We start from the raw sequence: 15,023 nt of genomic DNA on the forward strand, positions 1-15,023 counted from the left end.
CCCAACTCATAGTCCCCAACTCATAGCCCCAACTCATAGCCCCACTTTATAGACCCACCTCATAGCCCCAACTCATAGCCCCACCTCATAGCCCCAACGCATAGTCCCAACTCATAGCCCCAACTCATAGTCCAACTTTATAGTCCCACCTCATAGCCCCAAGTCATAGTCCCACTTCATAGCCCCAACTGATAGTCCCACCTCATAGCCCCAACTCATAGCCCCAACTCATAGCCCCACCTCATAGTCCCACCTCATAGCCCCAACTCATAGCCCCAACTCATAGTCCCACCTCATAGCCCCAACTCATAGTCCCAACTCATAGCCCCAACTCATAGACCCACCTTATAGCCCCAACTCATAGTCCCACCTTATAGCCCCAACTCATAGCCCACCTGGGTATACCTGACCCACTAAACTCTGACTCCAGGCCTCAACATGGAAGCGTTCATCAAGCCTTCTCTGAAGAAGTTTTCCTGAGGATACAGGGGTGTATTCATTAGTGCACACCGTAGAAAAACTTTTAGTTCAGGTTTTCCCCTCCCAGTTTGGGCCTGTTTGCTCGTTCCTATATTGAATACACCCCAGGTCCTTTATCTCAGTTCTGTTTCTCCTCTTCAGATGTAATGTCAGATGCCCACCGTACCATCTTCCTCTCTAAGGACTAGAGTTACTTTAACTTAGTATTACCGGGCTATTAGTCTCTGCCTGTGGCTGTCTGGGACTAGTGTCTGGGACTAGTGTCTGGGACTAGTGTCTGGGACCACCTTAATGATCATATAGCCAAGCTGACAGCAAGCCAGCTGAGACAGGGGAAATAGGGAGCCAGAGGGCTTTCTGGGTGATGATGTGGGTTTGAGACGGTGGGTTTCTTAGTGTGGAAGAGGAGAGGACTTATAAATAGCTATGAATCAGCTACTTGCGAGTGGTTCTCCTGATTCATTGGGGTCAGGTCTCAGGATGTTTTCACTATCACTTTACATTGTATTCACTTTCTTCCTCTCTCCCTAAGTCACCAGGGTCTGCTTTCCATACCAATCTCAGAAGTAATTATCTTACTCATGACAGCTAATACATGGAACGCTGATCCCAAATGCATAACAACAAGGTCGGTCAGTCACCATGACGATACTGATAAGGACCAATGCATGTGCACTCCACAGGTGGTCATCACACATCCATTACATTCCTAATGATTCAATCAAACATTGCGAACTCACTGGCTAATGTTTTCTGATTGCATTCCTATAACTAATTACAATCACTTACCACTCTATTAGATTTGGCTCAATAGGTGACAGTGTTTGTAAGGTGTTATAAGGCTATTTTAAGCTGTGTACTCATTTAGGCTTCATCTCTGTACATTCCTTAAGGCAATAACACTGTAGGTGAGATGTTACTGTGAGGTTTCACTTATTAAGTCCATCTGGCCTGTGTTTTACGCACACACACGCACGCACACACACGCACATGCACACACGCACGCACGCACACACACACACACACACACACCACGTGAACAGTTCAGCTGGGTACAGAAGAGATCACACCTTCTCCACAGGGAGTGGACAGCGGCCGTATTGCTATAGCTCTGGGCCCAGGCTTTAATTCATTTTAAAATATTTTTTAAAAATTGAACCTTTATTTAACTAGAAAAGTCAGTTAACTTAGGGATGATGCAGAATGTAGTTCCAGTGCAGGAACATCAATCAGCGGAAATTTCAGAGCGCCACCTATAGTTTTCGATAAAACTCAAACTTTCATTAAAACACACATGCAAGGTACTGAATTAAAGCTACACTCGTTGTGAATCTAGCCACCAAGTCAGATTTGTAAAATGCTTTTCGGCGAAAGCATGAGAAGCTATTATCTGATAGCATGCACCCCCCAAAATACCAGAACGTCACCTAAACAACAATTTTGCGGTAGCCGGCGCTACACAAAACGCAGAAATAAAATATAAAACATTCATTACCTTTGACAAGCTTCTCTGTTAGCACTCCTATATTTATTTATTTTTATTTTACCTTTATTTTACTAGGCAAGTCAGTTAAGAACAAATTCTTATTTTCAATGACGGCCTAGGAACAGTGGATTAACTGCCTGTTCAGGGGCAGAACGACAGATTTGTACCTTGTCAGCTCGGGGATTTGAACTTGCAACCTTCCGGTTACTAGTCCAATGCTCTAACCACTAGGCTACCCTGCCTATGTCCCATAAACATCACAATTGGGTCTTTTTCCCGATTAAATCCGTCATTGTATACCCAAAATGTCATTTCATGAAGGCCGGTCTGATCCAGGAAAATTCCGCTTTACAAGACGCAACGTCACTTTTTAAAATTACAAAAGTTGCCTATAAACTTTTACAAATCACTTCAAACTACTTTTCTAAACCAACTTTAGGTATTAATAAACGTTAATAATCTATTAAATTGATCACGGGGCGATCTGTATTCGATAGCAGCAAGTCTTGAAATCAACCTCCATGTTTTCACTTTCATAACATCCTGCGGTGAGCCCCAAGACAGGAAGTGCCTATACGTCATCTAACCAAGGATAAAGCAGCCATAAAATGCCAGTACTGGCGATATCATGTGGAAGCTGTAGGCATTGTAATGGGGACCTCGTTTTTTGTCTGTCGCCTTAGACAATACATTGACTGGCGGATGAATATTTCTTTTGTGTTTTTGGTGAACCGTTTTCCCTGGGATTTTTACTCCTAAACACGTTCTGTTATAGCCACAGACACGATTTAACCAGTTTTAGAGACTTCAGAGTGTTTTCTATACACACATACTTATCATATGCATCTACTATATTCCTGGCATGAGTAGCAGGACGTTGAAATGTTGCGCGATTTTTTACAAAAAGGTGCGAAAATTCGCATCATCCCTAACTTAAAAGAACAAATTCTTATTTACAATGACGGCCTACCAGAAGGTAAAAAGCCTCCTGTGGGGACGGGGGCTGGGATTAAAAATATACATAAATAAATATAGGACAAAACACACATCACTACAAGAGAGACACAACACTACAAAAAGAGAGACCTAAGACAACAGCATAGCAAGGCAGCAACACATGACAACACAGCATGGTAGCAAAACCACATGACAACAACATGGTAGCAACACAACATGGCAGCTGCACAGCATGTTAGCAGCACAAAACATGGTACAAACATTATCGGGCACAGACAACAGCACAAAGGGCAAGAAGATAGAGACAACAATACATCACACAAAGCAGCCACAACTGTCAGTAAGATTGTCCATGATTGAGTCTTTGAATGAAGAGATGGAGATAAAACTGTCCAGTTTGAGTGTTTGTTGCAGCTCGTTCCAGTCACTAGTTGCAGCAAACTGAAAAGAGGAGCGACCCAGGGATGTGTGTGCTTTGGGGACCTTTAATAGAATGTGACTGGCAGAACGGGTGTTGTATGTGGAGGATGAGGGCTGCAGTAGATATCTCAGATAGGGGGGAGTGAGGCCTTTTTACTGCAGTCACAATGAGATGAATAACCCCGTTGCTATGGCGAGCTGGCTTTGGGACTATATTCTGCCACTTGTGTTAAGGCGAGCTGTCAGTCAAAGTGGCTTTTAATCTTTTAGTTTCTTCCATTCTCCTTCAGGGAGACCCAGGGCCCTCTGGTGTGCTGACTGCCTTTTCATAAAACAAGAAAAATGTGTGTGTGTGTGTGTGTGTGTGTGTGTGCGTGCGTGCGTGCGTGCGTGCGTGCGTGCGTGTGTGTGTGCGTGTGTGCCTTCTTCTTCTGCCCACCACAGTATGAGAATAGCCGGTTGTTTTTGAATGGTTCATATTGTAATGTATTTTTGATACCTCTCTACACAGGTGTGTGTGTATTGGGATGTTGGAGTACTCTGACTCCTGAATCTGATAGATATGGTCGTAGGTGGATGGTAGTATGACACTCAGTGCCAGGAAGAGAGATATTGGTTCTGGCTGTGGGCTGAAGGGGCATCTCTACACTCCTCAGGTCGGAGTTCAATTCTGTTCTCATTCATGTTTGGATATCAAACAAATATCATATTGATATCAAAATAAATAGATACCAAAAAACAATTTCTTACTTCACTTTTATCATATTAGTATTTGTAGTTGTTTATTTCTCTGTTTAGAATGCACATGAATAGATAATAATGAATGAATAATCAGACATGTGTATCTATAGGTACATGCAGTGGTCATGGCTCTGTAATCCATTGTGAAACAGTAGAATATAAAACAACATGTTCTGATGAAGATCATTCCTGTTTTGTTGGGTTTAAAAGGCGTGGCTACTGGGCGTGGCTACTGGGCGTGGCTACTGGGCATGGCTACTGGGCGTGGCTACTGGGCGTGGCTGTCTAGATCAAATACAGCCTTTTCTGTGAAGCCCTTTATATACATCTATTCAGTTCATATAAAGAATTGGCTGGTGCCCAAAGCTACATTACAGATGTTGTTGCATTGATTTTGACATACGAGGTATTTATTATGTGTCCTCCGTGCCCTACACAACATTAGCCCTCTCTTGGTTGGCCACTTTGTGGTTTACAACAATACAATGCATGTTTTCAATTGGAATCTCTAGGGTTATCGATGAGCCATGGTACAATGTTAAATAGCCTTTGCTTTGTTTCAGTAGTAGGCTTCTGAGAGGTCCTTCACTCATACCGCCAGTGTCCATCAAACAACAACCATCACAGAAAGATTACAGTCTTAGTATGCTGTTGGGTATCTCTGCTTGTCATTTGCCCCAGTTCAGTGTCCCCTCCATCATGGCTCCCCTATCAGATAAGCTGGAGTTCGTTCTCCAAGAGGTCAGGTTGATCCCTAGAAGCTGGCCTTGGGTTAGTTTTGCGTTTCCACCGCTAATGATTCAGTTTAGAATTTTGTCAGGGCAAACTGATCCTAGATCTGTATTCCGTACCCAGGGGCACCTTCATCCAGGATGAGACAGTTACACGATTCACTGGCAGCATTTACCGCTCCACACCACTAGGGCAGTCATGAGCAGAGTGACCAGCACAGGCACTCCAATGAAAGGCCCCAAGATACGTATAGGAGGGTCCCGAAGCAGCCTGCCGGTCAGAGCGCAGTCGTGAAAGTAGTCCCGGTGGAGGCGTATGAAGAGTTCGTCTATCTGCTGGTTGGGCCAGAAGCAGTGCATCTTATGTGCCACAGAATAGGTGCAGTTGGTCAGTTCCTCGTAAGGCCTGCAAAGGGGGATAAAACATTGAAACTAGGGGGCAGCATGAGAAAACCAACTCTAACTTTTAAATACAGGGCATTCGGGAAGTATTCAGACCCCTTGATTTTTCCCAAATGTTGTTACATTACAGTCTTATTCTAAAATAGATTAAAATAATAATAATCAGCATCAATCTACACACAATACCCCATAATGACAAAGAGAAAACTGGCCAAAAAAAAGAAGAGAAATACCTTATTTACATAAGTATTCAGACCCTTTGCTATGAGACTCGAAATTGAGCTCATGTGCATCCAGCTTCCATTGATCATCTTTGAGATGTTTCTACAACTTGATTGTAGTCCATCTGTGTGGAATTCAGTTGATTGGACGTGATTTGGAAAGGCACACAACTGTCTATATAAGGTCACACAGTTTACAGTGCATGTCAGAGCAAAAACCAAACCATGAGTTTGAAGGAATTGCCGTAGAGCTCCGAGACAGGATTATGTCGAGGCACAGATCTGGGGAAGGTTACCAAAACATTTCTGAAGCATTGAAGGTCCCCAAGAACACAGTGGCCCCCATCATTCTTAAATGGAAAAAGTTTGCATCCACCAAGACTCTTCCTACAGCTGGCTGCCTGGCCAAACTGAGCAATCAGGGGAGAATGGGCTCAGGTGACAAAGAACCCGATGGTCACTCTGACAGAGCTCCAGAGTTCCTCTGTGGAGATGGGAGAACTTTCCAGAAGGATAGCCATCTCTGCTGCACTCCAGCAATCAGGCCTTTATAGTGGAGGGGCCAGACGGAAGCTACTCCTCAGTAAAAGACACATGACAGCCCACTTGGTGTTTGCCAAAACACTCTCAGACCATGAGAAACAAGATTGTCTGGTCTGATGAAACCAAGATTGTACTCTTTGGCCTGAATGCCAAGCGCCACGTCTGGAGGAAACATGGCACCATCCCGACGGTGAAGCATGGTGGGAGCAGCATCATGCTGATTGGATGTTTTTCAGCGGCAGGGACTGGGAGACTAGTCAGGATCGAGGCAAAGATGAACAGAGCAAAGTACAGAGAGATCCTTGATGAAAACCTGCTCCAGAGCTCTCGGGACCTCAGACTGGACAACGACCCTAAGCACACAGCCAAGACAACGCAGCAGTGGCTTCAGGACAAGTCTCTGAATGTCCTTGAGTTGCCCAGCCAGAGCCCAGACTTGAACCCGATCGATCATCTCTGGAGAGACCTGAAAATAGCTGTGCAGTGACGCTCCCCATCCAACCTGACAGAGCTTGAGAGGCTCTGCAGAGAAGAATAGTAGAAAATCCCCAAACACAGCTTGTAACGTCATACCCAGGAAGACACAATGCTTTCATTTCAGCCAAAGTTGCTTCAACAAAGTACTGAGTAAAGGGTCTGAATAATTACATAAATGTGATATTTCCGTTTTTCTTTTTTTAATAAATTAGCAAAAATTTCTACAAACCATTTTTTTCTTTGTCATTATGGCCTACTGTGTGTAGATTGATGAAAACAAAAACATTTAATCAATTTTAGAATTAGGCTGTAATGTAAATTTTTTGGGGAAAAAGTCAAGGGGTCTGAATACTTACCGAAGGCACTGTATGTTAGGTTTATTTTCGATATTAATTGGCATCAAAATAGCCATTCCTCAAAACATGTCTGAAAAGTGACTCTTTGAAAACAGGTCTGTTTCTGTCTCCAACCGACGGAGTGGGAAAAGGCAAACTAGCAGCTTGAATTACCAGCGGGCTGAGCACAGCTAAATATAGATACCATAGCTAGGTGGTAGGGGTTATCACAGCTAAATATATCTACCATAGCTAGGTGGTAGGGGTTAGCACAGCTAAATATAACTACCATAGCTAGGTGGTAGGGGTTAGCACAGCTAAATAGAGATACCATAGCTAGGTGGTAGGGGTTAGCACAGCTAAATATAGATACGATAGCTAGGTGGTAGGGGTTAGCACAGCTAAATATAACTACCATAGCTAGGTGGTAGGGGTTAGCACAGCTAAATATAGATACCATAGCTAGGTGGTAGGGGTTAGCACAGCTAAATATAGATACCATAGCTAGGTGGTAGGGGTTAGCACAGCTAAATATAACTACCATAGCTAGGTGGTAGGGGTTAGCACAGCTAAATATAGATACCATAGCTAGGTGGTAGGGGTTAGCACAGCTAAATATAGATACCATAGCTAGGTGGTAGGAGTTAGCACAGCTAAATATAGATACCATAGCTAGGTGGTAGGAGTTAGCACAGCTAAATATAGATACCATAGCTAGGTGGTAGGGGTTAGCACAGCTAAATATAGATACCATAGCTGGCGGTAGGGGTTAGCACAGCTAAATATAGATACCATAGCTAGGTGGTAGGGGTTAGCACAGCTAAATATAGATACCATAGCTGGTGGTAGGGGTTAGCACAGCTAAATATAACTACCATAGCTAGGTGGTAGGGGTTAGCACAGCTAAATATAGATACCATAGCTGGTGGTAGGGGTTAGCACAGCTAAATATAACTACCATAGCTGGTGGTAGGGGTTAGCACAGCTAAATATAGATACCATAGCTAGGTGGTAGGGGTTAGCACAGCTAAATATAACTACCATAGCTAGGTGGTAGGGGTTAGCACAGCTAAATATAGATACCATAGCTAGGTAGTAGGGGTTAGCACAGCTAAATATAGATACCATAGCTAGGTGGTAGGGGTTAGCACAGCTAAATATAACTACCATAGCTAGGTGGTAGGCGTTAGCACAGCTAAATATAGATACGATAGCTAGGTGGTAGGGGTTAGCACAGCTAAATATAGATACCATAGCTGGTGGTAGGGGTTAGCACAGCTAAATATAGATACCATAGCTGGTGGTAGGGGTTAGCACAGCTAAATATAACTACCACAGCTAGGTGGTAGGGGTTAGCACAGCTAAATATAGATACCATAGCTAGGTGGTAGGGGTTAGCACAGCTAAATATAACTACCATAGCTAGGTGGTAGGGATTAGCACAGCTAAATATAGATACCATAGCTAGGTGGTAGGGGTTAGCACAGCTAAATATAGATACCATAGCTAGGTGGTAGGGGTTAGCACAGCTAAATATAACTACCATAGCTGGTGGTAGGGGTTAGAGAGGGGACACACCACACACCTAAATATAACTACCATAGCTGGTGGTAGGGGGTTAGAGAGGGGACACACCACACACCTAAATATAACTACCATAGCTGGTGGTAGGGGGTTAGAGAGGGGACACACCACACACCTAAATATAACTACCATAGCTGGTGGTAGGGGAGGGAGAGGGGACATACCACACACCTAAATATAACTACCATAGCTGGTGGTAGGGGATAGAGAGGGGACATACCACACACCTAAATATAAATACCATAGCTGGTGGTAGGGGAGGGAGAGGGGACACACCACACACCTAAATATAACTACCATAGCTGGTGGTAGGGGAGGGAGAGGGGACATACCACACACCTAAATATAACTACCATAGCTGGTGGTTGGGGTTAGAGAGGGGACACACCACACACCTAAATATAACTACCATAGCTGGTGGTTGGGGATAGAGAGGGGACATACCACACACCTAAATATAACTACCATAGCTGGTGGTTGGGGATAGAGAGGGGACATACCACACACCTAAATATAACTACCATAGCTGGTGTTAGGGGTTAGAGAGGGGACATACCACACACCTAAATATAACTACCATAGCTGGTGGTAGGGGTTAGAGAGGAGTCATACCAGCAGTGGAACTCCCAACATCATACCAGGGGAGCTACAGAGCAGCATGACTGAGTGAATATAATTAGAGCTAAGACACACTGAAGTGCCTTTGGTCTCCTGATAATATCAGAGGTGTTTCGACTGAATAAAGTTGATTAAATGTTTACTTAATTGGAAACTTTGTTCTAAAAGAGCGTAGATGAATTCAGTGTAATTTCTGACTCTCTTTGACACTGGAAACCCCAAAGTTGACTACTGTTCAACTTCTAATAGGGCATGTGGTCCTGACCTGGCCATGACACACACACACACACACACACACACACACACACACACACACACACACACACACACACACACACACACACACACACACACACACACACACACACCAAGTCCAGAGGGGCTGGTTGGCCAAATATTTGTTTATGCAAAGTTTTGTCTCTTTTTCAATCCTTCTCTTCCTCTTTGCTTTTTCTTTCCACACGCAAAACAGTTGACCTGCTCACTAAATCGATCTATCTCTCTCCTTCTCCCACCTCTCTCTCTCTCTCCCACCTCTCTCTCTCTTTATCTCTCCCTCCCTCTCCCACCTCTCTCTCTCTCTTTCTCTCCCTCTCCTTCACTCTCTCTCTATCTATCTCTCTCTCTCTCCCACCTCTCTCTCTCTCTCCCTATCTCTCCCTCCCTCTCCCACCTCTATCTCTCCCTCCCTCTTCCACCTCTCTCTCTCTCTCTCTCTATCTCTCCCTCCCTCTCCCTCCTTCACTCTCTCTTCTTCCCTCCCTACCCAGCTAACAATTCTAGGGAGAGAGAAAGAGAACATTTTTGTAATGTTACCCGTACAGTGCTTTTAACATAGTGTTTTCAACTTACATATTTGACACACATGATTACATTGTGCATGTTCATTCATACAGCAATTATTATTCAATATGTTCACACCTTTGATTTGAACTCACAACCTCATGGTTAACGACATTTAGATTGTGTTGCTAAACCACATCTGTGTTAGTTGTCAGTTAATTTGACTATTCTCTCATCAGTAATTTGTTAGTTGTCTAATGATGGTGGAACATATTAAAATGTTTGAATGAAAACTGGACACGGGACTGTTCTTGCATGTGCTTATTGGGCCAGTATAGTTAGGCCCTGTCCAGAAGAAACACTAAACCCTTCTCCCTAGGCAATTGTTTAGATCTGAGACAACTTGATAGGTGTAAGCAATAGGGTGAATCTCAGCTCTGTTAAAAGTACACTCCAGACAAACTATTATTGATCCTAGTGATTCAGGAGGATCATTAAAACAGGTATAACATGCCCCACCAACATTACACAACTATACTGAAAGTCCTTCAATTGCTGAAATAAGTCAATCAAGTCACTGATTAAAGAACAGTCATATTAACTGAAAGATGGTGGTGTAGCAGGAAGATCTGAGTACTCTGAACCTAAACGTTGTAAGTTCAAATCCCAGGTGAGGACATGTTGAATAATAACCACTCTATAAAATAACATGCATCATTTAATTATGTGTGTCAAAGTGTGTCAAATATCTAAGTTGAAAACATTCTATGCGAGAGCATCCTTAACTTTGAAACAGACAAAGAACGATTAACGGATCAGTGGTTCACCAATCAGGGCCTTGATTAGCTCTGCAACAGTAATACATGTTCACCAATCAGGGCCTTGATTGGCTCTGCAACAGTAATACATGTTCACCAATCAGGGCCTTGATTGGCTCTGCAACAGTAATACATGTTCACCAATCAGGGCCTTGATTGGCTCTGCAACAGTAATACATGTTCACCAATCAGGACCTTGATTGGCTCTGCAACAGTAATACATGTTCACCAATCAGGGCCTTGATTGGCTCTGCAACAGTAATGCATGTTCACCAATCAGGGCCTTGATTGGCTCTGCAACAGTAATACATGTTCACCAATCAGGGCCTTGATTGGCTCTGCAACAGTAATACATGTTCACCAATCAGGGCCTTGATTGGCTCTGCAACAGTAATACATGTTCACCAATCAGGGCCTTGATTGACTCTGCAACAGTAATACATGTTCTGGGGTCACATGCTCTGGCAACTCTCCCATGAAACATGTCTAAAACATGAATATCTCATGTTCTGAGAACATGGCAACCACGTTTGATGGAATATTCTCCTAAACTACAGAAACCTGGACGCATGAACATTTCTGCCATGTTTCCATGACATGTGTCTAGAACATTCACAGCTTAAGTTCTGAGAACATAGTAACCACTTTCTGGGTCAATTTGATTTCACATTAAGGGAATGGTCTCTTGGAAACATTCCTGGCACATCACAGGAACATTCCTATGAGGAATCCTTCTATCTGTGTATCTGTTATGGCGATAGACATGTAAACACTCTCCAGATGGAACGGTCTTGTAAAGACAAGGACCTCTGCTAAACTGGCAGAGCATCATTTGCAAGTAATACTGACAAATAATACAGTGACATAATTCAAGAAAATGTCATTGAACTCAACTCTATTTTTATTTAGGATGAATCAAATGTAGGTGAATAATATAGATTATACTGACTGAAAAGTGTCGGACCAGCTGCACCACAGGCTCTGGTCCAGGGCCTCCATGTCCAGAGTGAACTTGGTCACACAGAAGTCAGAGATGGCCCTCCCATAGGCATCGCTGCAGCCGCTCACTGGGGGAAAGCCACGGGCTGCTTCAGAGGGAAGGAACATGTCATCAGATTGTAGTGTAGTTGTTGGAAGCAATCAGGGAGGCAGCAAGTTTATGAAACAGGGGCTAAATGTGTCAAGCGTCTAAGAGTAGGAGTGATGATTTAGGATCAGTTTTGCCTTTAAGATCATAAACAATAAGATTATATGGACAGGGGGCACCAGAACCTAGATCAGCAGTCTCACTCTGAGACGCTTGATGCATACAGACGAAGATCTTTATTCAAATACCCTTCGTTAATAAGTGTTTGATTGAGCCTGCCTGGAGTACCGGATAGGCAAGGTTTGCACTTTTGGGACCATTCCGTTGCATTAGGCAAGGTCATTCTAATGCAGCTTAAAGTATTTTAAAGACAACAAGTACTATTTGAACCCATGTCTTGAAGGAAACATCCTAACCTGACCAGTACGGACCACCAGAATAGACTGTCCCAGTCTGTCATCCATGCATGCTTCAAGATGTCCACCATTGTCCCTGTACTCAAGCAAACAAAGGTAACCTGCCTAAATGACTATCGCTCTGCCTATAGCACTCAGTTTTTTCATCATGAAGTGTTTTGAGAGGCTGGTCAAGGACCACATCAGCTCCACCTTACCTGAAACCCTGGCCCATTCGGATGTGCATACCGACCTAACAGATCCACGGATGACTCAGTGTTCTGAACACGCCCCTATCCCACTTGGACGTGCTGTGAGAATGCTGTTCATCGACTACAGTTCACCACCTATTGACATTGATGGGGCTGCAGTGGAGAGGGTCCAAAGTTCCACTCTGCCAGGGCTCCAACCTCCACCCTGTAGAAGGTCTCCTTGCTGTCTGTAAATGAGCGCTAAGCCACCCAATGTCCACTTACAAGGTCATCTACGCACTAACACAATGTTAGGCAGTCCAAGGTAGAGGATTGTCCATGTGGATAAATGTCCAGCTGGTGAGTTGGTGTGGAGCCCCAGGGGTTTACAGAGGTGTTCTCAACCAGAACTCTGGAATGCAACCAAATGGTTCAGATAGGGGTGGGGGGGTCTGTTACTCTACCAGCTATGGCCTGTGATTGGGTACCCTGGCAACCTGGTCCCTAACATAGAGGTGTGAAGTGCCCCCTGCCTGGATGAAAAAGTCAGGCTAAAGTCGGGGCTCAGTACTTGGTAGCCTACCTCAGCTGTAAGAAGTCCCAAATGTTGTCTCTTAAGTGCCAGAGCCATGGAGAGGGTTTGAATGGTTGATGTCTGAGAGTTTCATGATTAAAGGTAGATGTTTTTGTACAGACAGCACAAAGCACTTTATGGGAAACTCAGTGTCCCAGATCTGTTTTTGCTCTTTCCTTCTCCATTGCTGTCCTTGTCAAGTCAAACATGGTCGTCATGGCAATGAGCACCAAGTTGGCATGATAGCACAACCAGACTGACGCTCAGGCTACTGTACGGGTTCTCCTGACTTCCTCTAGCTAATAGTTCACACTTCTTTTGACCCTGAGAATGAGACCAGCTCCAGGGGTCACCAGGGGTGACAGAAAGGTGGAACAGCAAAGTGCCCAAAGGCAGTTAAATGACCATTGAACAGTAGCAGAATACAGATGGTGCCTTTAAAATCACAAGGTTTACCCAGCAATAACCTTTGATGTGAGTACTCTGACTAATGTCATTCGAGAGCCATCTATAATTAGGCTACTATTAGTAATTATATCCTCCTGTGGGTGAATTGGGGACAACCCACTGGGCACAGATGTCAATTATCAAATCAAACGTTATATGTCACATGCGCTGAAAACAACAGGTGTAGTAGACCTTACAGTGAAAAGCTCTTAACTAACAATGCAGTTTTAAGAAAAATAAGTGTAAAGGAAATATTTACTAAAATAAACTGAAGTAAAATAAATAAATAAATAAAAAAGAGAAGAAAATAGATCAAGAACAAGTAATTAAAGAGCAGTAAAATAACAGTAGTGAGGCTATATACTTGGGTACCAGTACAGAGTCAATGTGCGGGGCACCGGTTAGTCGAGGTAATTGAGGTAATATGTACATGTAGGTGTAAAATGGGAGTCAATGCAAATAGTCCAGGTAGCCATTTGATTGGCTGTTCAGAGTCTTATCCGGCAGAAGCTGTTAATTAAGAAGCCTTTTTGACGGAGACTTGAAATCACGTTGATTCAACCAGTGTGTGCCCATTGGGAAGCGGAATAAATAAGCTTTGTGTCAAATGTATAGAGACCAGTTTATAGAAAGCGTTGCATTGACTTTGACTGCATCTTCATGCATTTGATGCTGCTGATTCATTCAGGTTGGCCCAGATATCCTTCACCTTGGTCAGCTGTTTTGTTTAGTATTGTGCGAACATGTTTTCATATTCATCATGATCATGTGTAAACTCCCAATGAGAAAATATTTGGAAAGACATCTTCCTGAGAAACCTGCTGACCAAAGCTTAGAGACCAGACGCTCTATGTGAATACTGAACAAAATCATAATACTGGACACTTCACTTTTATAACGTCAATAATCGATGAAGTTGAAAATGGTTTAATTTCGAAATATGACATTTTCATCCTTAGCTTCATTCTACAGCACACATTTAAATTGTTATTTATGTTTCCGTAATGGTCAAACGTTTGCATTATGCAATAAGTTGTATAGGCTACATCAAACGAAAAAGGTCAATGTAAGTCATTTGTAGACGACTCGGCTATCTGGTAAGAATAGGAAGTGCGCCAGGGAGGCATATTGCATACAATTAAAAAACAGAAAAACAACCAGCAAACAAAAGCAAAATAACAAATAGCTATTATATATAATTGATCAAATCACACTTACCCGCCACACATAAAACAAGGGTTAGTTTTGTCAGCGATGTACAGTCTAGTGCCATAGCTGCACCGAAGAGACGCGGCAGTAACCTAACTTCTCACTCGTGTTCTCTTCTTCTGTGTATTGATGCGCTAATTCTTCCGTCTCATTGTCCTTTGCATAACTGATTCATCAAATGAATATGCATGCTCCAACTGAAGCCATTGTTCACGACAGTTGGCTATTTTAACCGGGGACAGGAGCGACACCCAAGTCGTGGAGCCATCCATAAATCAGTGGTAAATCGTTGGTTAACTTCCATACATAGCCGCGGGAAGTAGAGGTGTTGAGGGTTCTGCAGCACAACACCTGCGACCCCCCAACTACTTCCCTTGGCTAAAGTTCTACTTCCCTTGGTTAAAGTTCTACTTCCCTTGGCTAAAGTTCTACTTCCCTTGGTTAAAGTTATTATGTTGCTGTTGATAGTCCATATAATATCTATATGCCACATGTAAGTAGCCTATAGTGCCCAAAATATCACA

General features: G+C 43.3%; 1 protein-coding gene across 1 annotated transcript; it reads right to left on the minus strand.

Annotated features, from left to right (window-relative positions):
- Positions 1-4,104: 4,104 nt before the first annotated feature.
- LOC135572550 (receptor activity-modifying protein 1-like) lies at positions 4,105-14,798 on the minus strand. The gene is made up of 3 exons (XM_065020692.1): positions 14,509-14,798; positions 11,546-11,684; positions 4,105-5,221 (listed from the first exon to the last, which is right to left on the minus strand). The coding sequence occupies exons 1-3, from the start codon at positions 14,561-14,563 to the stop codon at positions 4,975-4,977; spliced, it is 441 nt and encodes a 146-aa protein (XP_064876764.1). The 5' UTR covers positions 14,564-14,798; the 3' UTR covers positions 4,105-4,974.
- Between the last annotated feature and the right edge of the window lie 225 nt (positions 14,799-15,023).

The sequence above is a fragment of the Oncorhynchus nerka genome, linkage group LG2 (assembly GCF_034236695.1).
Source record: "Oncorhynchus nerka isolate Pitt River linkage group LG2, Oner_Uvic_2.0, whole genome shotgun sequence".
NCBI lineage: Eukaryota > Metazoa > Chordata > Actinopteri > Salmoniformes > Salmonidae > Oncorhynchus > Oncorhynchus nerka.

Coding starts and splice junctions, on each gene's coding strand:
- LOC135572550 (XM_065020692.1), bottom strand. CDS start 14,563: ATGGCACTAGACTGTACATCGCTGACAAAACTAACCCTTGTTTTATGT. Junction 11,685..14,508: donor CCTTGTTTTATGTGTGGCGG/GTAAGTGTGATT, acceptor TTCCCTCTGAAG/CAGCCCGTGGCTTTCCCCCA. Junction 5,222..11,545: donor AGCTGGTCCGACACTTTTCA/GTCAGTATAATC, acceptor CCCCCTTTGCAG/GCCTTACGAGGAACTGACCA.